This window comes from Nakaseomyces glabratus, chromosome L (genome assembly GCF_010111755.1).
Source record: "Nakaseomyces glabratus chromosome L, complete sequence".
In the NCBI taxonomy this organism is placed as follows: Eukaryota; Fungi; Ascomycota; class Saccharomycetes; order Saccharomycetales; family Saccharomycetaceae; genus Nakaseomyces; species Nakaseomyces glabratus.
The window spans coordinates 506,909-534,392 of NC_088962.1; the positions used below are offsets into that span (position 1 = coordinate 506,909).

General features: G+C 39.1%; 14 protein-coding genes across 14 annotated transcripts; 5 read left to right on the forward strand and 9 right to left on the reverse strand.

The window, feature by feature from the left end:
* Window positions 1-441: 441 nt before the first annotated feature.
* ISN1 (IMP 5'-nucleotidase) lies at window positions 442-1,785 on the reverse strand (the record flags this gene model as incomplete). Its single annotated transcript, XM_448960.1, has 1 exon — window positions 442-1,785. One exon carries the CDS (start codon window positions 1,783-1,785, stop codon window positions 442-444), a length of 1,344 nt encoding a protein of 447 aa, XP_448960.1.
* Window positions 1,786-2,285: 500 nt separating this feature from the next.
* Window positions 2,286-4,550, reverse strand: NFI1 (SUMO ligase NFI1; the record flags this gene model as incomplete). Its single annotated transcript, XM_448961.1, has 1 exon — window positions 2,286-4,550. The coding sequence occupies one exon, from the start codon at window positions 4,548-4,550 to the stop codon at window positions 2,286-2,288; it is 2,265 nt and encodes a 754-aa protein (XP_448961.1).
* Window positions 4,551-5,239: 689 nt separating this feature from the next.
* Window positions 5,240-6,025, reverse strand: PUP1 (proteasome core particle subunit beta 2; the record flags this gene model as incomplete). The annotated part of the gene is made up of 1 exon (XM_448962.1): window positions 5,240-6,025. One exon carries the CDS (start codon window positions 6,023-6,025, stop codon window positions 5,240-5,242), a length of 786 nt encoding a protein of 261 aa, XP_448962.1.
* A 659-nt stretch (window positions 6,026-6,684) lies between these two features.
* On the forward strand, window positions 6,685-7,602 carry PET123 (mitochondrial 37S ribosomal protein PET123; the record flags this gene model as incomplete). The annotated part of the gene is made up of 1 exon (XM_448963.1): window positions 6,685-7,602. The coding sequence occupies one exon, from the start codon at window positions 6,685-6,687 to the stop codon at window positions 7,600-7,602; it is 918 nt and encodes a 305-aa protein (XP_448963.1).
* Window positions 7,603-7,819: 217 nt separating this feature from the next.
* Window positions 7,820-8,104, reverse strand: SME1 (mRNA splicing protein SME1; the record flags this gene model as incomplete). Its single annotated transcript, XM_002999542.1, has 1 exon — window positions 7,820-8,104. One exon carries the CDS (start codon window positions 8,102-8,104, stop codon window positions 7,820-7,822), a length of 285 nt encoding a protein of 94 aa, XP_002999588.1.
* Window positions 8,105-8,566: 462 nt separating this feature from the next.
* MTR10 (mRNA transport regulator MTR10) lies at window positions 8,567-11,458 on the forward strand (the record flags this gene model as incomplete). Its single annotated transcript, XM_448964.1, has 1 exon — window positions 8,567-11,458. One exon carries the CDS (start codon window positions 8,567-8,569, stop codon window positions 11,456-11,458), a length of 2,892 nt encoding a protein of 963 aa, XP_448964.1.
* Window positions 11,459-11,681: 223 nt separating this feature from the next.
* On the reverse strand, window positions 11,682-13,355 carry PNS1 (Pns1p; the record flags this gene model as incomplete). The annotated part of the gene is made up of 1 exon (XM_448965.1): window positions 11,682-13,355. One exon carries the CDS (start codon window positions 13,353-13,355, stop codon window positions 11,682-11,684), a length of 1,674 nt encoding a protein of 557 aa, XP_448965.1.
* A 1,178-nt stretch (window positions 13,356-14,533) lies between these two features.
* On the reverse strand, window positions 14,534-17,497 carry YRR1 (Yrr1p; the record flags this gene model as incomplete). Its single annotated transcript, XM_448966.1, has 1 exon — window positions 14,534-17,497. The coding sequence occupies one exon, from the start codon at window positions 17,495-17,497 to the stop codon at window positions 14,534-14,536; it is 2,964 nt and encodes a 987-aa protein (XP_448966.1).
* Window positions 17,498-18,146: 649 nt separating this feature from the next.
* On the forward strand, window positions 18,147-18,677 carry DDP1 (polyphosphatase DDP1; the record flags this gene model as incomplete). The annotated part of the gene is made up of 1 exon (XM_448967.1): window positions 18,147-18,677. The coding sequence occupies one exon, from the start codon at window positions 18,147-18,149 to the stop codon at window positions 18,675-18,677; it is 531 nt and encodes a 176-aa protein (XP_448967.1).
* A 152-nt stretch (window positions 18,678-18,829) lies between these two features.
* Window positions 18,830-19,753, reverse strand: GET4 (the record flags this gene model as incomplete). The annotated part of the gene is made up of 1 exon (XM_448968.1): window positions 18,830-19,753. One exon carries the CDS (start codon window positions 19,751-19,753, stop codon window positions 18,830-18,832), a length of 924 nt encoding a protein of 307 aa, XP_448968.1.
* Window positions 19,754-20,066: 313 nt separating this feature from the next.
* SEY1 (dynamin-like GTPase SEY1) lies at window positions 20,067-22,418 on the forward strand (the record flags this gene model as incomplete). Its single annotated transcript, XM_448969.1, has 1 exon — window positions 20,067-22,418. One exon carries the CDS (start codon window positions 20,067-20,069, stop codon window positions 22,416-22,418), a length of 2,352 nt encoding a protein of 783 aa, XP_448969.1.
* Window positions 22,419-22,620: 202 nt separating this feature from the next.
* On the reverse strand, window positions 22,621-23,865 carry SWT1 (mRNA-processing endoribonuclease; the record flags this gene model as incomplete). The annotated part of the gene is made up of 1 exon (XM_448970.1): window positions 22,621-23,865. The coding sequence occupies one exon, from the start codon at window positions 23,863-23,865 to the stop codon at window positions 22,621-22,623; it is 1,245 nt and encodes a 414-aa protein (XP_448970.1).
* A 470-nt stretch (window positions 23,866-24,335) lies between these two features.
* RPS28A (40S ribosomal protein eS28) lies at window positions 24,336-24,539 on the reverse strand (the record flags this gene model as incomplete). The annotated part of the gene is made up of 1 exon (XM_448971.1): window positions 24,336-24,539. The coding sequence occupies one exon, from the start codon at window positions 24,537-24,539 to the stop codon at window positions 24,336-24,338; it is 204 nt and encodes a 67-aa protein (XP_448971.1).
* A 323-nt stretch (window positions 24,540-24,862) lies between these two features.
* On the forward strand, window positions 24,863-27,250 carry GLN4 (glutamine--tRNA ligase; the record flags this gene model as incomplete). Its single annotated transcript, XM_448972.1, has 1 exon — window positions 24,863-27,250. One exon carries the CDS (start codon window positions 24,863-24,865, stop codon window positions 27,248-27,250), a length of 2,388 nt encoding a protein of 795 aa, XP_448972.1.
* Window positions 27,251-27,484: the final 234 nt, after the last annotated feature.

Below are 27,484 nucleotides of genomic sequence, written 5' to 3' on the forward strand. Positions count from 1 at the left end.
ACCATTCAAATATATTTAGTATTTAAATGGTATCCTTTTATTTCCCAAAATACAGATGTTACAATATTACAATAAATCAGTGATTTCTGTAGCTATTTTGATTGATTAATATTGTGATAAAGGAGATCCACATTAAATAGGTGTATACAAAGCTAAATGCTATGCTGGTACTACCTCTGTTTACGGAAGACTATAGGAGCAAATTAGTGTATTCATACGTTTCATGCATAGTGATCAATATTTGTAGTACTATGACACAACTTGACTGAATCTTCTATACCACTGATAAGTACACTTTGTGAGACTTAATATGAGATTTTGTGCACAAAACATAAAATTTGGCTTCACTTAGCTAGTATCTCTTAAAATTAGTACTCGTATTACAAAAGTCATCATATATACAATATTATATTATCAGACGCCATATATGTATGATAAATATTACTCATCATGAATCAGGCGGCGCAAGTATTCAACAGTTTCCTTTGGTGAGGAAATCCACAGAGTGCAACCAGCAAGTCTAGCTTTGAAGTCATTTGCCGATCCAACTGGAGCAAATTGGTCACCAACGTGTAGTGTCTGTGAGGGCTTTATTGGATTTTCTGGATCATAGTAATGCTGAAGTGCTCTCACACCTAAATCTTTACCACCAATGTCACACCAAACATCGCTACCACCATCAAAACAACTGTACTGAATTCTTTGTGCAGGTGCAAATCCTTCAAGTGAGTTTTGCAGAGTCAGAACCACTTCTTCTAATTGCTCCCTATCTAGCTGTATCTTAACCATATTGCCAGTCTCAGGATCCTTGAAATGACCTGGGACGATACCAACAGCCCTGGCCTTCCTCATGATAATAGCCTCCTCCGGCAAATTCAACCTTTTCTTTAACCTGTATAAAGTTTTTTCGGCGAAGTCTAATGTTTGAGTGAGATCATCTTGAGACCATGTACACATGCGAGGTAGTAACCACCCCTCCTTATCGATGGCTTCAAATCCAAAACTTTCACCATCTTCATAGTATCTAAAGAGATAGTTTGATTCACCACCCATAACACATAAGTTTCTTTTTTTGGCATATGGTAGATCTGATCCATTTAGAGCGGTAATCAACCCGTTTAGTCTACTTTCATATGTCTTTGCCTCATCATAACCAGCTGCTGTGACAATACCAATACACACACCTTCACTTAATAGCTTAACCAATAACGGGATAACTGGATTAGTATTTACAATTGAACCACCATCTTCATAAAGTGTAACGTCACCATCGAATGTACACATTCTCAATTGGTCTTTGCTCTTTAATTTACGCTGCTTGATGAAATGGAACACTTGTGCCGTATTAAGAATGTGACGGATATCATTAAAGCTAGGTGCTACCATTCTTCTAGAAGAGATAGCTTTTCTAGCGTCTTCCCATAAGAATGCCTTTTCCAAAGGCAACTGAGTGAAAAAAGTACCGATTGTAGGTACCAGCAAGTCCAACCTTGGTTGACCAAGTGGAATGACTTCTTCAACGTCATTGGATTCAATATATTGTCTATATTGGTCGTTTCTCTCATCAAATAAGATCTTATCAGAAACCAGAGATTCAATGTCTTTGAAAATCTCTGCGTACTGCGATCTCACACGCTGAGTAGTGGCCAATTCATCATTATCATCACCATCATGTGAGACAGCATGCAACACAAATGGTGCTGCCAATAAACCTTTAATCCAGTCAATGAACCCATCCTTACGATGGCTTTTCAAATGATATTCAACTCTATACCTCGATGACATCTTATATGCTTTGCTTGCTTACTTCGCTATCTCAACCTAAATACCGTCCAATCAAAACTGAACAATTTGCAACCTAATGTACTGTTGAATCAATGCATAAACGCTGTATAAACTACTTTTGATCGCCAAGCATTAGGTATTCGATATTGCTAGCCGTAATATGCACTTCTTGTGATCTACGTAGATTAAGGATGATTAAGGGGAGAAATGGCCCCTCCCCACTTACGTAAAGTATGATTTTGAATAACGAGCAATGTACGTTTGTTCAAATAAGGCTTCCTTTATATATAGCATTGTCCGCGGTCTAAATTAGTACATTAACATTTGTAATTTAATGCTATTTCTATATGCAAACTACACTATTACGTTCATTATTTAGAGAACATGAATGAGTACATCTTTCAAGTGTAGAATTTCGTGATTGTTACAAAAGATCAGGTTTATCTTTGTTGTGGATATTGACTTTCTTTCATATGCCTGAACAAGTCTACCGTTTGCCATTAATCATCTGAGGTGAGATCTATTATATCTGATACCGAGGTAGATGCATGCGTGGATGAATTAAAGCTTGCAGATGGTCCCGTGCTGGAACTGGAGGTGTTCATTTTTTCTGGCTGGGATGCTGCCGGAGGTTGTTGTCTTCTTCTTGCTAGATATGCATAGGGTTTCTTTGGTATGAATGGAGAGACTAACTGAGGTTCATTTGTTCTCTTGCTAAATATGTTCCTCTCAACAACTGGTATATCACGAAGTGCTGGACTAGGTTCTGTTGTTGGAGTTGGCGCTGATATCGACTTGTTAGCTTTTTGTTGGTGAGTTTTTTCTTGCTCTGTATCTTTGGCCTGCTGTGTTGTTTCTGTTTGATCCTGTGTGCTAGTAGTAATACTATTTAGTTGTACTGGTGAGCCGGATAATCCTAAGAGGTTTTCCGTTGTGGAAATGACCGAACCCCTTCTCTCAAGTCTAGAGGCTCTCCTTGGAGGCGAAGACCCCACAGAGTCCCCAGAAGTACTACCGGCAACATTATTCACAACAGGAGGCTCTGACACAGGAGTTTGTGGTTGGTTAGATGCTAGAGCGGTTACAGTTACGTCTTCCCCATTACTAACAGTCGTATTTTCAATAACCGTGCTATTAATATGATTGCCTGTGGTAGTTCTGGCACTATCATCACCTGATGTTTGTCCTATCTCTGTGCCAGGAAGAACAGAGTCACCGTTCATTACAACAGAATTGCTATTAGATACTGTAGAACTTCTGGAAACGGATTCGTTAGGTAACCGATTAGTCTCCGAATCCCTTGTAGAGTTTGCTCTAATTGTCTCGTTTAATGGAAGGTCCTCTTCATCAGAACTGTCAAGACTTATCACAACCGGCTCTTCAGTATGTTTCTTTTTTGGATGTAATAGATTCTCATCTTCATCGTTATCACTTGCTGACCTTTTCATTCCTACAGCACCAGACTGAGGTCGATGATCTTCTTCTTCCTCTTGAATTGGTTTCCACGACCCATCAGCTGAAATTTCTACTTGTTCCACCTCATCATCTGTGTTTTTCAAAATCTCTAGTACATATTCTGACGTTGCAAGTGAATTCAAATCAACTTCCTTTGAGCACACTGGGCATTCCCATGTTGGTACTTGTTTTTGTGAATGTAGAAACCAATAAGCATCGAAGCATTGTAAATGATCACATTTTCTTGTTTTTACAGGCAGTTTCATCCTTGTATAAGATATTGGACATTGTAGACTCATAATTGTAGATGTTGTTACAAACTCGTCATCTTCATCATTCATCATTTTATCAATATACTGTAGCGTTTCTAGTTTTGGTATTACTTGTCTATCTTTAATCGAATCAATTAGAAATTCAGGCGTCTTCTCTTCTACAGTGCAACAATACATGTAGTAATCCACCTTTGCATAAACATATATTATCTCCAACACATTATGCTGACCAGCAGGACGAATATGTTCAGTGATATCAACCGGTTTAACAGTACCTTTTTTATTTTTAAGACCTTTCAAGTTTTCCCTTAGAACAGTGTTGTTAATAGTTATCTCATTCGGGAGTGGGAACTCAATGGATTTATCACCACCTGACTCCAGTGATGCAAATAATCCACAGAACAAATATACTTTATGATTCGGATTTTGCTTTATATAATCATAATCAGACGCATTTAGTTTGAAACTGGTAATCTTTCTCTCTCGACCGTTATGTTGTTTCAATCTTAGTCCCGATCCAGGTATCATCTTCTTTATCTTGTAGAATATAGATGCACGACATGTAAATGGATCTTTTAAATTCGGGTTCCGACTCTTAGCAGTAGTGCTGCGAGTCGCAGCAGTATGACTAGCGCTGATCTGATATGGATTGACATCACTAGGTCGTACTGCACTCGCACCCATTATGTTAGTAGCTCCTCTTCCTAAGGTTTCCGCCGGAGCGTGACCAGTCGCAACAGGATGTGCAAAAGCACCTGTCCTCAGCGACAACCACAGTTGCTCATACTGAGGCAAGTCTTCATTTAATATTGCCTTCTGCGCTAATATTTTTATTGCTTTAGGTCTCCATGGATCTATGTGACCTTTTGCCATAGATTGCTTTATAAACTGTTTAATTCTATCTTGTAACTCCACCTTTCTACCGGTGACGCCCAAGGAGATACTCCTACAGATAGCTTTCAAATCACTCACTCGGAGAGATTCTATCGAATTAGCTGCATCCTCCATCTCCCGTTGCAAACCACCAGACGTCGCCATCTCCGTTACCTCTATAATATTCCAAATACTCTATATTGCTTCCGTTTACCTAATATAAATTCCAATATTCTTAACAACTACTAGCCATGCTTCTACAGCCACTGAATCAGTGCCGACAATATAATGCCTCTTGAGAATATTGCTTAAAATGCTCCAAGAATCTATTATGGTCCAAAGGATTTCAGGTACAAAAGCTGCATTTTGCACAATTTAGATGATTTCGATCAATTTTTTTCAGTTTACGCACATTCGATCAGATTAAAGAAAAGAGAGCTTGAAGTTGCTGTCGCAGAATAAGAAAGAGGATGAAAAAAATGTAGTCTTACGATTAGTTATTGTAAGTGGCAACAATGCCTATGTAACGACTAACACTATTTTGTCGTGTCTTATAAAAATTACTTGATATTTAAATTTATATCCTAAAGACATGCTTTAAGAATATGGTACAGTGGAAATATAATTTTAGTCTTTTCGTAATTTATTTTGAGAGTATATACTCTTATACTTCTTTGGCAAAATACCTTGCTGTTGTACATGCCCAATACTCTATATCTAGAAAATTCAATCATTCGGGTTGATAAACTAATCGATCAACAAAGGATGTTCAATGCAGAAAATGGAATCCTTCCCACCATTTATTTTTTAAATTTTTATATGTCTTTAGATTCAAAGTGGATCATAGAAATTCATCAGGCGGTAATATCTACGGCGTGCTCTTCAATGTCGCAAATCGTCACTATGCTTTCTTTTAGCACTGCAGTGGTACCTCTTTCGAACTTATAAGATTTCTGTTTGGCCTCTCTGACGTTTGGAGTTCTGTAGTTCCTTAGATACTCAGCGTCCTTACCTATCTCCATCACACACACATCTACATTAGAACCTGAACCCAAGTCGTTCCAGATACCGGCCTCGATGGCATCTGCGGCCAGCTGGATAGCCTCTTCCTTTGTCATGTCTGGTTTCCAATGTGATTCAAGAACTGCCATGGCCGCCAGCGAACCAGACCCTAGAGACTGATAGTAACCCACGTCGGTGGAACCGTGCGCATGTATGGAGAACAGATGTGCACCAGTAGGGTCCACACCAGCCACAATCAAGTATGCACCAATATGGCCTTGGTATTTGAACAAATGCTGCTTCAACATCTGCAGAGCCGACACAACACGAGGTGAACGGTTGGTGTACAGCGAGTGCAGCTCGATATTCGACCCGATCAGCTGTGTGACCGCCTCAGTGTCAGCGGCTGTACCTGCACCTGCACACCATATACGTGGAGATATCCTGTGCAGCTTCGCACAATTCTTGTCCGCGACAATTGGTCCCTGCGTTGAACGCGTATCCGCAGCAATAACTACACCACCAGCAAACTTAACACCAACAATAGTAGTACCTGTAGAAGTAGCCTTCACATCAGCACCTGAAACTTTGCTCACATGAGCATTCCTCTGGTAATTGTCAAAAGATAAACCTGCCATCTTAGCCTCGTGTTCACTTGCCCTGACTCCATCTTTGCCAGACAACCCCCTCCAATTGACTACCAACGCTCATCCTCTTTATATTCATCTACTCTGCGCTTCGAAGGGGAAATTCCACTCCTCCTTATTGCCACCATAACGTACCATGTGATCTCTAAGCCCAAAGGTGAATAGTATAACCAGTTCGCCAATATTACCATAGTATTTCGTTGTAGTTGTATAATCCTGCTGCCAGTCCACGTACATTCAGTTGGTGCCTATTGTGGATGTGCATAACAGAGATACGGATGCCTACGCGGTAGCTTGTAACTTTGGAGGCCAGATACTTTCTTAATCATGACCCAAAAGTGGGATACTGCCTACTGAAAGATCACTGTAATAATAGTACAAAGTTCAGAGACTCCTGTCAATATATATCAGTACCTTGCCTAGGGGAATCAGCAACATTGATAGCCATATGGTATTATGGGTTAAATATCATATCATTCCCTTAGTGACAATCACGAGAACCAAGTCGGGATTCCCTCTTCGAAGATTCAGAAACTGTAATCTTTCAATAGCAAGTTTTGATCAGGACTATTTTGGCAAGCTCCTAAAATTGGGAGACTATTTGGTGCACCTTTTCGATAATAACAAGCCAAGCGCATATACTTGTGACAATGAGTGGCAAAGGTGTGTATAGGAAGAGTGGTACTCTTCCAGTGACGAGACAGATACTGAAGAAGCCAACCACTGGCCAGAAATACCTGCTGGATGAATTGAAGAAACCTAAGCCAAAGGGTATGAAAGGTGTAGGGTACGCGGCTGGTGTGCTGCAACCTCGTGGTTCTCATAGAATTTCTCCACCGGTGGAATTTGTCGATGTCGAGAAATTGATCGATAGCACTGTCCGCACTCCTAGTAAAGATACAGAGGCCAGATCGCAACAGGCTAAGGATAAACTGAATAAAGCTGAGCTAAGAAGGCAGTATCTTGCAGAATCCTTCAGGAAAGAGGAAGAAAGGCTGATTAAGATGCATGAGCTCATCCAGAAACGCGAGCAGTTGGTACAGGAACAGAGACAGCGTGAAATGGAGGAATTAAACGAACCCAGGTCAAGTGACCTAACCATACCTTCATTGAATGAAATGGTTTCAGGAAAACTAATGAGGGACCGAACACCAGAAGAGAAAGAATTGCTTGAGATGAAACGTAGGTATAACAGAGAAACACAGGAACTGCGGATCCAAGAAAACAAGTTGAAGAAGCTGTTGAATCTGTATCACATGTCCAGTGAATTCATCACAACGGAGGAACAATTATTGGCAACTATTGAAAACGTTTTCTCCACCAGAACTGCAACATCAAGCTTTGACTCCATCAAATCGCTACCTAAGAACTCCATCACTAAGGGTAATAATGCATTTGCTCAGGATCTATTCTTCGGTACAAACACCAGGAATGACACATCCGAAGTAGGATTACCCATGGTACAAGATTTCATTAGTGGTGAACTAAACAGACTACATACTAAGGCTAAGGAAAATCTTGAAGTTCAACTGGAACAACAGAAAAACAGCTCTAAAATTGACTTGTAATAATTATCTCGATGAGGCTAAAATGGATGACAACTGTAAAAAAAACTAGTAACCCGCATATCAATTCATACACTGCTGATTACTATAAGTCCTTTTATTTTGTAAATAGTCACACTGCACTTTCATATTAATATACTGATTCCTTTATTCTTTCTGAAAAATAGATATTATTTTTTTATATTCTAATATACAAACATTACCGCCAGCAGGCGCTATTTCACTCTATCGGTGTTATAAGTGTTATATTGTCACCTTTCAATAAAATCCTACCCAGTTTAGTGCCTTGATCAACAAGCTCTCTACCCGACTTCGCCTCAATCGGCACTTCCACAGCGTCATCAATAACAACATTCATAAACTCATCAAACCCGCGAATAGTGCCCCGTATCCTAATCCCAACCTGTTCATATAACCAAAATGTCACAGGTGTTTGTTGCTGTAAATGGTTGAATATACAATTTATAGGTGGAACAATAGCCTTACCTTTACTTTTGCCGGACATTACGCTCCTTCACGTTATATAGATTGCCTATCTCTCAATTCAATACCAATTTCTCGGCTGCTATATAGTTTACCACCAACTTGTTCACTTTCTTGTCTGAGAGTTACTACGTAGCCAGTTGCAACAAATTAAGATGCCCATCAAATGGATTACAATCCTAGTTACTTGCAATTTTTAACTATTTTATCACACTTCAACCTAGCTCACAGAAACTGAAAAATTCTGAAAAATTTACAGAAATTGAATACTATATATTGTTACAAACACTAAAAAAGTGTTACAATTAGTCCAACAATTGCGACGAAGAACCATATTAGTAACTCTATTACTATACTACATCTCCCTACTGTGCGTGCCAAACTTGTTAACTCAAAGGAGCACACTTCCCACTGAAGGTTTTATGAATTGAAGAATTGATAGAAGATTCATAACAGACAAGCTCATCGCCTAGTTTTTTCGACAATGGCAACAGTGAACAACGTCGTTGGGGCACTACAATGTATATCATCTAATAATAGTCAGGATGAGAAGAACAAAGCTTTGCAATATTTGGAGCAGTTTCAAAGATCCTCAGAAGCATGGATGATATGTCACGATATATTGAATAATAACTCTACAGAGCAATCTTTGGAACTACAAATCTTTGCTGCGCAGACACTTAGAAACAAGGTTACATATGATCTGACACAACTTGGAGACAACCTGTCAAGTTTCAAGGATTCAGTACTTCAGATGCTAACTTCCCATAACAATAATCTAGTTATTACACAATTAAACGTCGCGTTGGCTAGATTGTCTATCCAATATTTGAACTGGAAGAACCCAATTCAAGAAATAATCACTGTGCTAAACCCATATCCCGTAGCATTGTTAGGGTTTTTGAGAGTTTTACCAGAAGAAACGCTAGATATAGATTCCACACCATTAACCGAGGATGAATTCAATTCACGCATACATGAGCTGATTAACACAATTGCACAAGATGTTTTACAGTTCTTGATTACTTGTGCTGAAAATATTAGATCTGGAAACTCTAATATCAAATTGGATCATGTATTAAAGTGCATAAGTTCTTGGTCCTTTGAGTTTTCAGTTGATCAGTTGGTAAGCGTTACACCATTAATGAACCTAATTTTTGATGCTTTACTGAATGGTAATGAAGATCATCCTGATATATTTGACGCCGCGGTCGATTGCCTGTGTGTTGTGCTAAAAGAAAGCAGAGATGCATCAAATGATCAAATGGTTTTAGCATTGTATGAAAAGTTGATAGAATTACAGCAGAAGCTGCTTCCAGATTTGGAATCTGTCTCAGCTGATAATGATAGCTGGGATCCGGATCTACTCGAAGGACTAACGCGTTTGTTTGTAGAAGCAGGTGAAGCGTGGTCTGTATTTGTATCAAAGTCTCCAGAAATTTTCAGACCTTTAGTTAAGGTAATACTTTTGCTTTCATGCAAAAATACAGATCTTGATGTGGTTGCTTACACCTTTCAATTTTGGTTTACTCTTAGACAAAATTTGGTTTTGCCCAGATATCAGAAGTCCAAACTTGCATACACAGACTTATACTTAGACTTAATAAATGGGATCATTCTACATTTGAGGTACCCTGATGAGCAATTTTCTTCAAAAGAAGAAGAAGACAAGTTCAAGGATTTTAGATACCATATGGGTGATGTTCTGAAAGACTGTACTGCTGTCGTAGGGACCTCCAAGGCCCTAACACAGCCGCTTGACGCTTTGAATATTGCAATCTCTTCTAATTCAAGCTGGCAATATATTGAAGCACCCTTATTTTCTATGAGAACAATGGCTCAAGAAATATCTTTAACGGAAAATAAACTACTTCCTCAAATCATGCAAATAATATGTACACTACCAGAACACCCAAAAGTTCGTTATGCATCCACATTAGTTCTTGGTAGGTACACGGAATGGACTTCAAAACACCCAGAAACACTGGAACTACAAATACAATATATTCTAAATGGATTCCAACAGGCAAGTGCAGGTGACAAAGAATTAATACCAGCCTCTGCTCATGCTTTAATGTATTTTTGTTCTGACTGTGCCGAATTACTGAGCTCTTTTGTTGACCAACTGATAGAATTCTTCTTTAACGTCCAAGAGTCAATTGACATAGAGTCTCAATTTGAGTTATGCCAAGGTTTAAGTGCTGTTATAAATAAGCAAGATGGGCCCATATTGATTACTACGTTCCAGAAGCTTCTTGACCAGAATTTAAATAAGACAAACTCCTTAATTCCAAAATGGAAACAAAATCCAAGTGAATTTAGTAGATTGATTGCTGACCAAATCGACCTATTGTATGCCTTATTTGAAGAACTGAAACCCAAATTCCACTATCCTGCTCAAGGTGCTGATCCACTCTTACCACAAATAGAATTAATATGGACAACACTAAGATCACTTCTGATTGAGCATGGTGCACTAACCGACGAGCAGATTGCCGAAAGAACGAGTAAGTTTTTAAGGAGACTGTTTGAAAATTATCATATCTTCTGTGAATCTATTTTGCCTTCTGTTGCTGAAGTTCTAGTCCAGGGTTATTCTTCTACTGGATTTGGCTCATATCTTTGGTGCTCTGGTTCTGTGATTGTTATTTTTGGAGATGACGAATCTTTCCCGGTTAGCCCACAATTGAAAGATTCAGTATGGAATTTTGCTCTATCACAATGTCAAACGTTTATGGTCAACTTCAATAAAATTAATCAGAGAGAATTAAAAAATTATCATGATTTGGTTATGGATTTTTTCTCTATGATATCTGACTTGCTGATGTTTTACCCAGAAAATTTCATTTTCTCAACAGAATTGATACAACAAATTCTCAAGGTTGCTGAATTGAGCTTAACAAATATTGAACAGTATGACACGTATATTTTAATTATTCGTTTCATTGATGATCTGATTTCCTGGGGCTTCAAGACTCCACCCATTTCTACACTGGCTATTGAACTTGTTCCAGACGAATGGCGAAAGAGCATTCTTGAGACTGTAATTGTTAAGAATGGTTCCACACTAATAGATTCATTTTTTGTGGGAATTATTTACAAATTTGATTCAAGTGCTCATTCAGACGCAATAAGCACTATTGTGAAATGTCTCAGGTTGGCGTTTGAGGGCAGTAATAACCAACCTGATGTAATAGTCGGATGGCTAGAACATGCATGCCTAACTCTTGGTAACGTTGATCTGAAGGAAAAGGAAAGATTATTGACCGAAGTCGTTCGTGGATTAAATAGAAGGGATTTCAGAAAAGTGAGAGAAGGAGTGAGATTCTTTGTAGAATGGTATTTGAGAAAGAATGTAAATTCTAGATTAGGATAAGATTTAAACTGGGAATGACGCTTCAGAAAAAGTGAATTGATATCTGGTAAGAATTATAGCATTTTAAGTTTTTGAGAATATTTAATTCAAATCACTCTTTTTGATATAATAAATAAAACTTATTATAATATATTTGTTTGTGGAAAATTAATTAAAATATTAGGCATGTGAATATATATCAATGAAATAAAATTATTAATGATTTACTAGAAGGTCGAAATGTCTAGACATCTTGATGGGTAAGTTTATTCAAAACTTGTGGATAACTCCTGAATATTTCATCAAAGCGATCTGGATACTGAGCTTGGAATACCTCGGGGTCATGGCCAAGTGCTGTGAAGAATGTAGCACAGCCGGATCTGATCGTTTCATTTGCTATGTTTGTCAATTGCAAAGCAATCACAAATGCGAAAGCCATCAATGGCGCGTTAAAGTCTCCGTCTGAATTGTAACCTGGCTTAGTGAAACGTAAGTAGAGGAATGCAAACAAACAGGACATGTAACTTGCAAATAGGGAGTAAAATCCAAGAGCTACATTAACTAAGTTGTCATTAATTAATGCGTCAATACCCTTCTCTCTGAACATATACCAGGTTTGTTTTGCCGCTTTCAAATATGGTTTACCATAAAGTGCAATTATACAGTAGGCATAGTGGTTGAAATACTGGGCAATCCATTGAATAAAACCTACTAACATGTCAATTAACCAAAATATTATTCTAATCCAATTCGCATTGTCAGTACTTGCAATTGCCGCTTGTTTACCCAATTGCAGTAGCTGTCTAAATGTTTCGATAATCGAAACAATCAAAGACCCAAAACAAATCGATCCAAATGAGTATGTCATAGCACGTTTGAAAGCTCCCATAGCTGGCCACTTTGGCATTCCTTGGTCAGATTTGTATCTATAATACCAAGATCCAAACACACCAGAAACAGTACAGTGCATGACATTACGAATAACTTCTGAAATATAGTACCCACAAAAGAAGACCACTACCAACACACCAATCAACTTTGCATGTGAACAATCACCACCGGATACGTTACAACCAGAGTTTGTATTACTTGGATCGTATTTCATATATGTTGCAACGACAACAGTTGAGAATAGCATGGCAAACGCAGAGGCCACAATAGTACCAAAGAATGAAACAAATAAGGACTGGGGGCAATTCTTCATTGCTAAGACTATTACCCTTAGAATGGCAACTGTTAGTGGAATTCTGGATCTCATACCCCAGTAACACCATGCAGTCATAAATGTGAAAATTAAGAATACTATACCGGCAGACCAATATTTTAGGGACATATACATTATAGCGGTTCCCAATGCAGCCAAAATATTGACTATCATACCTGCATAAATGAAGAATTTTGGATAAGCTCTGCAAAGTACGATACCTATGAAGGCAAAGAAGATCGCAATGACCACAGAGAATACCAATAGAATCACAGAGTTAGTATTCAGCGTACCTGTGTCAAAATCATGATAGATTCCGGAACCTGTTGAAGAATAAGTTTGAGACCATGCTCGAAGTGTTAGAGAGGCGACTACAATAAACCCACACAAGGTTAAAAGGAACACAATAATGAATGGCCAGTCGTTAAATTTTGGCTTGTTGTTATCTTCTGTAGGAAATACCTCCGCGTATGAGCCTATTGGTGCACCTGCTCCCTCATGGTTCAAATTGTAAAATTCATCGTCTTTTCTGAATTGGTACTGCTGCCCTTGCTGTTGAGGATTCATAGAAGTGTCTCCAGAACAGGAGTCCCCAGAATGTGTCTCGGTTTTCCCATAACTTTCAGGGTAGCCATATGCGTTGCCATTATCTGGTCCTTGTCCTGTGTAAGCCGGTGGAGGCTGTTGTGGTTGATACTGTTTTTCTGTCGACATCGAGTTTTATTTATATACTGTTGTTTGCGACTTTCTCGGTTACATAAAAATACACAAAAGAAATTAGTATTTTTTATCAATCGTTTTTATTTTACTTGTCCTATTCCTGTTATATATACTCCCCGGACATCTCTTTATTATCCACAACTTGACTACTTGGTCTCCCACAAAATCCATATTATTGTGCCTACTACTGCTAATTTTAAAAAATTTAATCAAAGACACTTTAAACCCTTAAATTCCTAATACTGCCTTCACGGACATTCTAAAATTATGAATACTAATTTAATTTAATCTAATTTAATTTGTGTTGCCCCTGCGGTTGTTGTTACTGAGCAACTGATATAGAAGAGATATACTACGTCATTATGTTAGGACGCCCACAGTAATTTCATTAATTCAATTTATATAATTTAGCAGCGACACACAACTCCCCGTACAGTGGCCTGCTATCTGTTCCCTCTAATTGAGAAGACTTTCTTCATTTGGCTTCCACTTGCCTAAGGGCTACGGGAAGTCCGTACTTCATTGTTGGCTCTTTCTGTTGTGCGCTGTTTGTGTGCTGGGATAATATTGCGGAAGAAGGAGGGGCAATACACGGATGCAGAGAAGCTATAAAGTTACTACGGGGGAATCTTAGCTTTCGGATCACAATCTCCTACAAATTTGGTTTCTGCTGGGGGTTCTGGGCATTTTTAAGGGAATTGGGTTAGAGGGCCTTTCATCTCCGCTACTTGGCACTTCTGTTGCGTCACTACGTACCAGATCCCAACCCTAAGAGGAACACAGAAGGGGATGGCCATGCGTAGCACGGGTGGACAAGATAAACTTAATAAAAATCCACGAAACTTAATCGAGTTCCAGACCTTTAATTGTGCAAATGAAAAACAGAAAATATATGCCTACGAGCTTTTCTGAAGAAGTAAGGCAAATTGGAAATGATTCTTGGCGGCAAACTTTGTGCTGTAAGCAAATCGCTTGCCTGTAGCTCTACTCGGCACTAATTAAAAACTATTAGGTAATATGTTCTTTGCGTATATGCATTTCTATATATTTTATGGCACGTTAAATGCATGCCATTATGCGTGATTAAATTATATTATTTGTAAGATATCTATTAAGTCGTGTGACGTGGACGTAACTGTATTTTTTTCTGTTTAATTGGGATGCATTAACTACTAGATGAATGAGCTGGGGTCTGTCTGGCTGACAAGTTTCTCCCATCCAAGGTTGTAGTTCTGCCAGAACTCCTCTGCCATGGCCTGAGATAATGGGTTAGTTGACATTACTTTAGGCATTTGCGCTGGATTGGCAATATTGGCTATTGGGATTCCCTTTGCCATCGCATGCCCGCTTGGGAATTGTGCTTCATCATACTTGTCTAAGCTAGGTGGTTTCGGACGTTCACCAAACGGGCTGTCGTTCTTATAAGCTAGTGGTGGTAAGCCGATGGATTTTGGTTCTTGAGTGTATTTTACCGTAGGAATTATTGCCTGAGGACTACCCACACCTGAGTGGGAAGATAGGGAATATGGAGAACGATCGGCGATTTGTGGGATGGTACGATTAGGGAGTTGCATTTGACTTGGATACGCCTCATATTGGATATTTCTAGTGGATTGTTCATATTGACGGTATCCATCGCCTTGTGCCCCAGGAAGTCTCCCATTATATGGGCTATGCACAGAAGGAGATCGTGGATACGGTGAGCCGTTATTGGGTGATAGCATTGCAGATTGATATACGTTTGACATCATATCCACCTGATCTATATTATTAGGAAATCTATTGGTAACGTATTGGCCAACATTGGCATTCGTATTTTGACCCATGATATTTGGCATTCCCTGCTTATAATATGTATTATTATTATAATCTTTTCCAACAATTGAGGGAAGCATTACCTTCGAATTATTAAGTTCATTACTTCCCGTTGTTATTGATTGATTTAAGGTTGCCGAATCATGCATTACCGCATTGTCTTTGACATACTCGTTTGCTGTTGGACGAGTTTCATTCCTTAACATAGTTTCTTCAGTTTTCTTCCTATATTCGATAACTTTATCAATAATTTTACGATTAACCTTCTCCAAAGAGATTTGAATGAAAAAGATATAGGATCTTAACATGATATTTTTCATTGAATTATTTTCCATACTTAGGAAATTATCAAACACATCAGAATATTCTTGAAATGCATGTAATACTGAAATTGACTTACCTTTGCCTCGTCTCAAACCTGGGCTTACAAAACCTACTTCCTCTGGTCGGGATAGTAGCCGTGGATTATCTTCAAACAATGTTACTTTGAAGTATAAGAACACTGATAAAATTGAAATGGACCGAGCAAATAAATTATTAGATATTGAAATTGATAGTGCCATATAAGGAGGTAAATGAGGGCAATTCGGACTAAAAAATTCTTTGTTTTTGATTTTATCAATATTGAAGCATCGTACAAGCAAGCTTATTGTCAGAGATAGTGACACAGTTAAACAATGAACACTATCATCCTTCAAATCGACGTCATCTTCATTTCTATATTTAATTCTCATTGAGTAGAAGGTTTCTAGCGTTGCCAATGCCAATGTTAAAACTCTTAGGTCATTTAATGGAAAGCTTTCAACTAGTGACAAATTTCGACAGTTACCTATGGATCTAAATTCATCTTCTATAAACTGATAAATCAGTTTACAATATGCATTTAGTGGCGGATCAACAGCAGAATTAAATAACACATTCATCATTGGTCTTGCTAATGATAAAAAGCCAATCATGCGCTTATAATAAGAATCATATTGATTTTTTGACGGTTTGATTTGCTTCAATTCATTTGGTTTATATTGCAAAAGTAAGGGTCGTCCCGCTTCAAAACAGACCCAATAATCAAGATATAGTATCCATACGTACAGTTTTTTAAGGCTGTCAATGCTTCCAACCAAGTTTTGCATATTTCCGTAAGTATGTTCCAGATCAGTATTTAGCGCCAATGTCTGAACCAATCCTGTAAGAGAAAACAAAAGATTTAATAAATGTGTTGTATCTCCTCTAGATGAGTAAATTGTTCTGTAGTAGCAATACATTACCAGAAACTGAGCCTTTTCAATATACATTGTTTTCCCTGAGGTTAACCCTGCAATGAAGATAAAATACTTCTCAATAGAAGCTGGCATTTCTTCAAAAAAATGCTTTATGCACAAAATCATGAGGATGATCCCAAGTTTGTATAAATTGTACTTGTTATCTGGAACAAGCTTTTCAATTAATAGCTCACCATCATCATTCTTTCTATTTCCTGTGATAAAATAATCAGCAAAATCCTTCATAACCTTCTGTTTATCCAATATCTGATTAAGTTCATTTGTTTCTTCGGTGTCAAAGAAAGAAGAAACAATCTGTGCTATTTGAGCATAGGAAGGTAGTTCTTTACATATATCAGCCAAAAGAGAGCCATGATCACTGATTGGCAATGTCTCTACAGTTTTGAGCTCTCTTAACAGAGAAATTTCATGCTTCTTCTTGTATTTTTGTCTTTCCTCCTTGATTTTTACCCATAATGATTGATATTTTTTTGCGAAATCAGAGTTCTGATTTAAGATGTATGTTCGTAGCGATGTAGGCCCATATAGGGTCACTCTACCATAACTCTTGGCCTGCAAGTAGCTATGATTTAGGTACGGATTCACGGAGTATGAAGACCTACCAGAAACACTGTCTGGCGACAAAGTATCTATACTTCCTGGAATGCCCAAGGGAGATTTAGATGCGTCGCTCATCATATTAAGACCGTAGTCATTAGATCGTGACTCGTTTATACTCTTCAGCATATTCTTCGTCTCCTTATCCGCTAATTGTTTTTCCAACGTTCGTATCCTCTCCAGGAGCTGTAAGCTAGAGACAGTACCGTTTTGTACCATCTCAGCAGTAAACGCATTCTCAATGTATACACACACGGGCAAGTTCCTCCTCGCACAGGAAGAGCACCGCGGCTTCTGCTTATCACACTTCAACTTCCGCTTCCTGCAGAAAGCACACGACTTCAAGGGCTTAAACCGCTTCTTGGGACGCTTGCAGTCTGAGTTTTTGTCATTGTCGCGGGGCGACTGCACAGGCTCTTCTTCCACTGGCGGACTAGTCGACATCCTTGTGCTTCTACACTTCCTCTTGCTCCTTCACAACAGAGTATATTAGTTGAGACCCTACTTATATATTAATTTTCTTGCATAATATTACACAGCTGCAGAGAAGATTATCAAGTCCAGTAAGAAAAAAATTAATTATAAAAAGGTTTGAATGTGAAAATCCTAGTGGAAACTGGTGAGTTTGTGCACCAGAAGGGATCAACAACGTCAAGGAACTTACAAGTGGCTCCTGTGCTTTCATACTTCAGTAGTAAAAAAGGAACATGTCAGGTCTTTCTACAGTGGTGTGACTTGTATGGAGATACTCTGGGACTTGGGCTTGAATGGGAGAAGGGGGGCACACTGAAGAAGAAAAGGTAGTATCCCAAAAAGAGTCAAAAGCTTGTTATTAGAATGTAACAAATACTGCAGGTAACGTTCGGCTTAGTGTTTCCAAGGAAGCAGATGCAAAGAAGTGTGATTTTGTGAAGCAGCAGTAGAAAATTAAACAAGCTCCATAATCGTTTGAATGGATCGCAACGCTCATGAAGGTCATGGTATATGGTTATATAGTGAGCCCAATTGAGTATTATATGCGACCTGGCTCCCGATTCTAACTGTCATCAAAAGTTCGTTGAAGCTCCAGCTAGACGTATCCTTAATTACCCAAATGTCTCTGTCAATGGAGGCCAGAAGCGGTCGTGCTAACCAGGTCTATGGTGAAGATGGTGCTAGGCTGGTTGCGGGCTGTGTGTGTTTGACGAGTGATAGACATCATGTTCTTATGATCAGCTCTTCTGCCAACAGAAATAAGTGGATACTTCCTAAAGGTGGTATTGAAACTGATGAGCCAGACTATAAACAGACTGCGATCCGTGAAACCTGGGAAGAAGCAGGGTGTACCGGGGAGATAGTTTCCTCGCTGGGTGTAGTAAAGGATATGAGACCACCAAAGGCTAAGACGATGGACAGAGCTACTTTTGAAAGGGCGAAGAGCGATGCCGAAGTGAACAAGAATCCGCCTAGGTCGGAATTTCATTTCTATGAATTGATAATAGGAAAACTAGAGGACAATTTTCCAGAGATGCATAAACGAGATCGCAAGCTGTTTACATACCGTGAGGCTAAACAGAATCTAGTAGAGGCAAAGAGACCAGAACTCCTGGAGGCTCTCACAAGGTCTAGCATCATCAAGGATTAACAATATCATTAGGGTTTTATGAGCCGCTTGTTGAGATGGCACTTAAAATGTCTATACTTTTAAAAAAAATTAGTAATACTATTCTGGAATTATAAGTTTAATCTATACAAAGAGAAATGCGACGAAAGGTGTTCTGTTGTGCCATTTATGGCTTATTTACCTGGACCACCAAGGAATCCAGACATCATATCTTGCAAGAAATTGGATTGCTTTGGCGCAGTGATGCCAAAATATTCTTGTCCTAAGTAAGATAACTCATTCTTATACTTACTTGCTGATTCAGAGTAATGCTCTTTCAAGTTTTGGAAAAGGTCTTTGTTCCCTGTTTGGCATGTAAGTAATAATAATTGTAGGAAGTTTAGATCGGAGTAATCATTAAAATAGTTCAGTTTAAAACTGTTCTTGTCAACTGTTTGTACTTTTGGTGATACGTGGTCAATAAATTTCTTCAAGAACAGTTCCTTTGCTTCGTAGGCATAAGCAATGTTCTGTATAAATAAGTAGTTCATCACTAACCTGCTGAAATAATCAGCTACAGAACTATTGTCGTTTGCCTGTGTAAACCAACTCCACAATAAGTCAACATACTTCCCTACTGACTCATGTGTTCCCAGCATATAATATCTTTCGGCTTCATATACAAGTCCTCCTGCAACGAGCTTATTACCAATTACATTATGCAGAGTAGGATCGCCAAACTTGAATTCACTGTGTTTGATGGACCAGTTGTTCATACCAGTGACAATATCTTTCAAGTTAGGCTCCTGATCATCGACAAGAACTAGCAACTGTGCCAATCTACCCACAGAAGTTTCGGAGACTTTGATATCGGCCACATCGTAGACCTCTAACAGGTAAAAGATTAGATCAGAAGCAGACCCACCTTGCTTAGCCTTCAGAAATGAGAGAGCACCTTGATTAATCAGCTCAATGGCATGGTCATAGGACTTGCTTCTCACATAACGGTTAGCAATGGTCCTCAGAGTCTGGTGCGCCTCGTAGTAGTCACCTGCAGCAATCCTGCTCTCAAATCTTTGTAGGGTCTTCGCCAATTTCGCACCTACAGCTGAATCCATTTTCGAAAGTCTGTGTAGTAAAGTTTGCACTGAATTGTTGTATTGGTAGACCAGTTTTTAAATAGTTGAACAATCAGAATAGGCTTCAAATACGTTTTTGAGTTTTAGTGATTTTTCATCGGTTCGCTGTGGGAGCTCCAGCTTAACGGGCGAAAACAAAACTCAGCGAACAGGCCATAAACGAATATTAAGGAAACAAACAATATAGCGGGACGAACCTTCATTTGAACAACTTATAGTGGGAAGAAATACTAGCTGCAATTTATACCTTGGTGGAGCTAAATTGGTAGTAGGCTTACGATCAACTAGCACTATGACGTCTCAAGCAATTCAGTTGATAGACGTTAACAAAGAATACAATAAGGAGAGTCTTGAGTATTTCAAGCAATGTGTTGGCACTAGGGATGTTGGGTTTAACTACCATGTAATTTCAGTGTTTGGATCTCAATCGAGTGGTAAGTCGACTCTGTTAAATATACTTTTCAATACTCAGTTTGACACTATGGATGCGCAGGTTAAGAGACAGCAGACCACTAAGGGTATTTGGCTTGCACATACGCAGAATGTCAATAACCACAAGTCCACCACTGATACTGATTCTGACTATTTCATATTGGATGTGGAAGGTTCTGATGGTGCCGAAAGAGGTGAGGATCAGGATTTTGAAAGGAAAGCGGCGCTATTCGCCATCTCTGTATCTGAAGTTCTGATTGTAAATATGTGGGAACAGCAAATTGGTCTATACCAAGGCAATAACATGGGTCTCCTGAAGACTGTTTTTGAGGTCAACCTATCGTTATTTGGCAAGCGTGGTAATGACCACAAAGTTTTACTATTGTTTGTCATAAGAGACCATGTTGGTGTCACACCATTGAAGAGCTTACAAGAATCTTTGATCACTGAACTAGAACAAATTTGGAGTGAACTGAATAAACCTACTGGATGTGAGGAAACTACGTTATACGATTTCTTTGATCTGGAGTTTAAAGGTTTGGGCCATAAGTTGCTACAGGAAGAGCAATTTTATGATGACGTCAAGTCTTTAGGTGATTCTTTTATTGATTCCGAATCTAATGAGTATCTCTTGAAACCAAATTACCACCACAAGTTACCTATTGATGGTTGGAACATGTATGCCGAACAGTGCTGGGAGCAAATAGAAAATAACAGGGATTTGGATTTACCAACACAACAAATACTGGTAGCCAGATTTAAAACTGAAGATATTGCAAATGAGGCATATGCTAAGTTTACAGAGGAATATGAAACAGAGACTGAGAAACGCATCAATGATAAAACTGAGCTAGTTTCGTATTTGAAGAAAATAAAGGATGAGTGCTTGGGAGAATATGATGAGCATGCTTCAAGATATGCGAAAGCTGTTTACGAAGAGAAGAGAATCGAGCTTGTTGATAAAGTGAACGAAAGGCTTTTCACAACTGCATCGAAATACTTGGATATGCTAACTGCAGTATTGCTCACTAAATTGGAGAATGGTATGAAAGAAAAAGAAAACATAAAGCTTCCATTTGAAGACAGGTATTTAAAGCTATTCAAAGACATTGAGGCTGAGTTTGATGCGGCTATAACTGAATTTTTTTCAAAGGATCTTTTAACTAAAATTAAAGACTTTGAATTAAAATTTGCCGCAGATGTTCACGAAAAGAAATTGCAGTTAAGAGAGTCAGAACTGAACGCACTTCTTTCGAAAATAAAGAAGCAACTTACTTTAAGGATAAAGGATGAAGAAATTGAATTATTATCGAAACCTACTCCTGATCTGTGGGACAAAGTTACTGACACTTTTGAAAATATTATGAAGAAGACCTTATCTAGGTTTGCTACTGGTGAAGGAGAATATGAGTTCAAAATGGGTTTGTCAGAAGATGAAAACAAGAAGCAATACCATGCTATAAGAGCATTTGCATGGACGTTGCTAGAAACTGTTGTACATGATTATTTGAAGGAAGATACTATTGTTAGTCTTCTCAGAGATAGATTTGAATCCAAGTTCAGATATGATTCTAATGATGTTCCTAGGTTATGGAAGAACGAAGATGAGATTGATCAATCCTTCAGAGTAGCCAAAGAGCATGCATTAGAGATACTAGATATCTTAACTCTTGCTGTTAAGACTGATGGTACTGAAGTTATCCCTGATGCATTTGAAGATGAGCCAAACGAAGGTTTGATTTATGATGACAGCCACGATGTTTATCACAGTAATCGATTTGCTCATATTCTTAATGAAACGCAAAAGGAAAAGGTACAACAACAGTTTAGAAGACAAATAAACGTTACTGTATTAGATTGCAAGAGATCAATTGTAACTTCTTCTACTCATATTCCTATATGGATTTATGCTGTTATAGTAGTGTTGGGATGGAATGAATTCATGATTGTCATTAGGAATCCATTATTTGTCACTCTTGCCTTGCTGTCCATAGTGTCATTTTATTTCATTCAAAAATTTGGTTTGTGGGGTCCAGTAATGAATGTGGTTAACACTGCATTAGGAGAGAGCAGAACCACTATTAAGGAAAAACTAAGACAATTTGTTCTTGAAGAGCATGAATTGAAGAAAACCGCGAAAGTTGAGGAGGAGATAGAATTACAAGATTTGAGTAAAAACAGTTCTAGTTCAGGGAACGAGGACTCTGACTAATTAAAATCATTTAAGACAATATCTGAAAATAATGCTTACGAATATATTAGGCACTATGCAAAATTCGTAAATTTTTATAAGGTTGTTCTAGTTTAGCCATATACAGGTTCTATATCATATTTATCAATGAACGTTATTAACCACGGTTTGTTTCTAGTACCATTTCGATTACAACTCTACTTGCATCTATGCATGCTTTAATCTAGACCAAGTCTATATATTGTTTCCATTCAGCTATTGCAGCTTGCACAACATGTTGGTCATTTTCACCAAGATCTCTGTTCAGCTTTAAAAGAATTCCTTCCCAAAAACCAAGAAAAGTGTTCAAATCTGAGCTACTGTTAGGTACTGTTACCATTTGACTTGGCAATTCTTTCCAATCCTCTTTTCTCATTGAGTTTCTATCAAAATAATCGGAAAATACGGACAACCAGAATTTTGATATTACTCTTGCAACGTCATTCAAGTCTTTCATGTTCTTAGGGTCATAATTTATTGCTATTATATCTTCGCCATATGATTTATTCATAATGTGGTCTACGATTGTAATCACCATTGCCTGTATATCATTAAATATCTTATTAGCCACTTCATGAAAGTCCAATTTAGAGAATTGAGGGGACGGGGTAGCATTTCCAAGGGAGATGCTTTCTGAGTAAGCCATTTGAGAGATCAATTGTGCTGTCATACCTGGTCTGTATGATACTGTCAACATACCTTCGCTTAGTGCTTTCGCACACAAGTTTTTGTCATTCGATAAAAGGATTACAAGTTTGTGATTAAGCTTCTGTTGTAGATAAAGGCAGCAGTCTAAGATAGCGTCATCTTTCGAGGCACTTGGGTTAATACGCTCCTTTAATCTTTGGCCTACCAGCCCAGATGATCTATCACCCAAATTCTTAAACAGCCATTCGTTAGCGTGTCTTGCAAGCTTGGCAATACTCTTGTCAGACGCCAGTTTCAGACCATCCAGTTCTCTCACGGTGGTGATAGGCGCTACTATAATGTGATTGAACTGGCCAGCAAGCTTCCTCAGCTCTTCTAATGTATTCAGATGGGATATCAGGAAATTGGTGTCCACTACAAACACGGTCTTGTCGGTAGAAACATCCTGTTCGCTGAGCATCGACTGTGGAATAGTGTAGCTCTGCGGTGATATGGGGTCAACAGCCATTCTTTGTTCGGCCAAGTAGTTAGAAATGGACTCTATTTGAACTTCACTTACCACATCAGACATCTCGAAGTCCTGGTCGCCATCTGTATCAAGTATAAGTTGTTCTGGTACAGCATTGTCCTCTGGGTGTGGTGTAGCAGGTCCCTGCCTTTCAGGTCCCTGCCTTTCAGGTCCCTGCCTCTCTTGTCTGTTTTGTGGTGTGGGCTCGAGGCCTGCTTGCCTCTCTATATCTGCAACTGTGTACTTAGCATTGCCGTGTTTTGACTTGAGCATTTGGTGTTGTCCTGAGACTACTTTGTGGCCGGTTTTGTATCAAATTTCAGCTATTGTAGTGAAATACCTTGCTAGTTTGGTATGAGCTGAAAAATGGGAATTGTGGGATGGGGAAGATATCGATTGTTAAGTACGTCCTTATACAGTTACATGCATTTCTAATATATATAAATTAAAAAAATTAGTTTGTATAGTGTGTTTTGTCCTTTTCCATCACTTGGGATGCCAGGTATGTAATCGAGGTTGTGCGGCGAATATAAAGAAGAAGAATGCTAGAGCGTCATTCGCAAGACCTCCCCTTTCTTCTTTACCCATTCAGCCCGCCATCCAAAAGCAGAGATCCCAGTAGGCCATAACCATTAAAAGGAAAGCAGAACACGTAGAACACATAAAACACATAGAACACATAGAACGCGGAGCAAAGATCTCCCCATACATAGAAGAAACTGACGTGGACCCAGTTCCCATTCTTAACGCAAACGACGAGCTTCACGTTCGGATTCCATTAGAACCAAGATGTCGTTCTCTCTAACTGGACCCTTGACGTTTCTGACAATGGTACGAGAGGTGTCTTCCAAGAACTCAACACGGACCTGGGTAACACCACCACGAGAGCCAGTTCTACCTAGAACCTTAATAACTCTGGCCAAAGTAACAGGAGTCTTGTTATCCATCTTTTCGTTCCTTTTCTTTTAATCTATTGTCAAGTGTCTAACAAATATTTCCTTGGCGGTGTCAAAGAAGATCAGTTAGAGGACGGCGTCTTGTACCGCCCATGAGAAAGTAAAATTTTTCACTTCCAGCGAACGCATCGCTTTATATACTTTTTCCCAATTGAAAAAAGTTTGCGTCGGTTTCGTCAGTTGTGTCTGAAAAATTTCCCAAAAAAAAAATTTGGCGGGTCGATGAGATGGGCTTATTAGGGCATTAACTGTAGTTGTTGGGACTATTTGGGGTGGTAGCTGTTGTCTTTGGCTTGGATACAGGGGCATCAGCGATGTCTTTGGAGAAGTTTGGGTACGAGGAGGCGAAGATCAAGGAGATTACCAAGAATCAGAAGATTCTGAGTGAGTTGGAGAAGCTTTTGGGCGAGGTCCAGGTCGGGGAGTTGGACAAGACGCAGAGGGCTATATTGCACCAGTTTGCGACGCTACTGGCCAAGCGGAAGGATGCCGGTGAGGTGAGCACTGCTCTGGTTGTGGAGAATGTTGTGAACGGTGGTATCAAGACCAACTTGCAGATAGACGCTGCGTTCAAGTATGTGGTGGCACACCCGGATGTGGACCAGGAGACGCTGGCCGCCGAGGCTGGTATTGGTGTGCATGTCGGCGAGGAGGATGTCAGACGCAAAGTTGTGGAGTATATCGAGAGCAACAAGAGCAAGATTGAAGAGCAGAGATACAAGCTTGTGCCAGGGATCATGGCGGATGTCAAGAAGATGCCAGAGTTGAAGTGGGCTGAACCACGTTTGTTCAAGCCTATCATTGATGAAGAGATCCTGAAGGCCATTGGTCCTAAGGACGAGAGAGATGTGGTCAAGAAGCAGCCTAAGGCAAAGAAGAATGCCAAGAAGGATGACAGTGGCGACAAGAGCTCTGATTCAAAGGGTGAGAAGAGAACCATGTTCACTGAAGGTTTCCTAGGTGACCTGCACAAAGTCGGTGAGAACCCACAAGCTTACCCTGAGTTGATGGCAGAACACTTGAAAGCCACTGGTGGCAAAGTCCACACCAGATTCCCACCTGAGCCAAATGGTTACTTACATATCGGTCATTCCAAGGCTATCATGGTCAACTTCGGTTACGCCAAGTACCACGACGGTGTGTGCTACTTGAGATTTGACGATACCAATCCAGAAGCTGAAGCCCCAGAGTACTTTGAGTCCATTAAGAGAATGGTTTCGTGGCTGGGCTTTAAGCCATGGAAGGTTACGTACTCCAGTGATTACTTCGATAAGCTGTACGAATTGGCTGAGGTTTTAATAAAGAATGGCAAGGGTTACGTTTGTCACTGTACTGCTGAAGAAATCAAGCGTGGTCGTGGTATCAAAGAGGATGGTACTCCAGGTGGTGAAAGACATGCCTGCAAACACAGAGATCAGAGTGTAGAAAAGAACTTGGAAGAATTCAGAGCTATGAGAGATGGTAAGTACAAGCCAGGTGAAGCTATTCTGAGAATGAAGCAAAACCTAGAATCTCCATCTCCACAGATGTGGGATTTGATTGCCTACAGAGTGCTAAACGCTCCACATCCAAGAACTGGTACCAAATGGAAGATTTACCCAACATACGATTTCACACACTGTTTGGTTGATTCTTTCGAAAACATCACACACTCTCTATGTACTACTGAATTTTACTTATCGAGGGAGAGTTATGAATGGCTATGTGACCAGGTTCACGTCTTTAGACCAGCACAGAGAGAGTATGGTCGTCTAAACATCACCGGTACGGTTTTATCCAAGCGTAAGATTGCTAAGCTTGTTGATGAACATTTCGTTAGAGGTTGGGATGACCCAAGATTATTTACTTTGGAAGCCATTCGTAGACGTGGTGTTCCACCAGGTGCAATCTTATCTTTCATCAATACACTTGGTGTCACAACAAGCACAACCAATATTCAAGTTGTTAGATTTGAGAGCGCAATCAGAAAGTACTTGGAAGATTCTACTCCAAGATTGATGATGATTCTTGATCCAATTGAGGTCGTTGTTGAAAACCTACCAGAGGACTATGAAGAACTTGTTACTATTCCATACAGAGCTGGTACCAAAGAATTCGGTGACAGAAATGTCCCATTCACTAATAAGTTTTACATTGAAAGGGCAGATTTCTCCGAAAATACAGAAGACAAGGAATTCTTCAGACTTACTCCAAACCAACCGGTTGGTTTGATTAAAGTTCCATACACTGTTTCTTTCAAGAGTGTTGAGAAGGATGCTGATGGTAAGATCACTAGAATTCATGTTAAGTACGATAATGAAGACAAGCCAGTGAAGCCAAGAACTTACATCCAATGGGTTCCTATCTCCAAGAAGTACAACTCCCCAGTACGTGTTTCTGAAACCAGAGTTTATAACCAACTCTTCAAGTCTGAAAATCCATCCGCTCATCCAGATGGTTATTTGAAAGACATCAACCCTGAAAGTGAGGTCATTTATGATAAGTCTGTCATTGAACATAATTTCGACCACGTTATCAAGAACTCCCCATGGGTTGTTGATTCCGTTAAGAATTCTGAATTTTATGTTAAAGAAGATAAGTCCGGAAAGGAAATTTGTAGATTCCAGGCTATGAGAGTTGGTTACTTCACTCTTGACAAGGAGAGCACTGATGATAAGATCATTCTAAATAGAATTGTCTCCCTAAAAGACAACACTAAATAATTAGTCTTGTAATATAAGCTAGCATTACGAGTAACGTACTATTGCATAAATATGATCATGTTAAGTATAGACTATAATTTAGACTACTCTGTATATATACATGCGTTAAATATATTTGTTCAGTAAATCTAATATGTCGTGCATAAAGGAAATTTAAATCAGCCCAATATAAAAGGAATGTATGTAGTGGAACTCAAATAGGGAGTATCATGCTAGAATATGTAAAATGGGGAG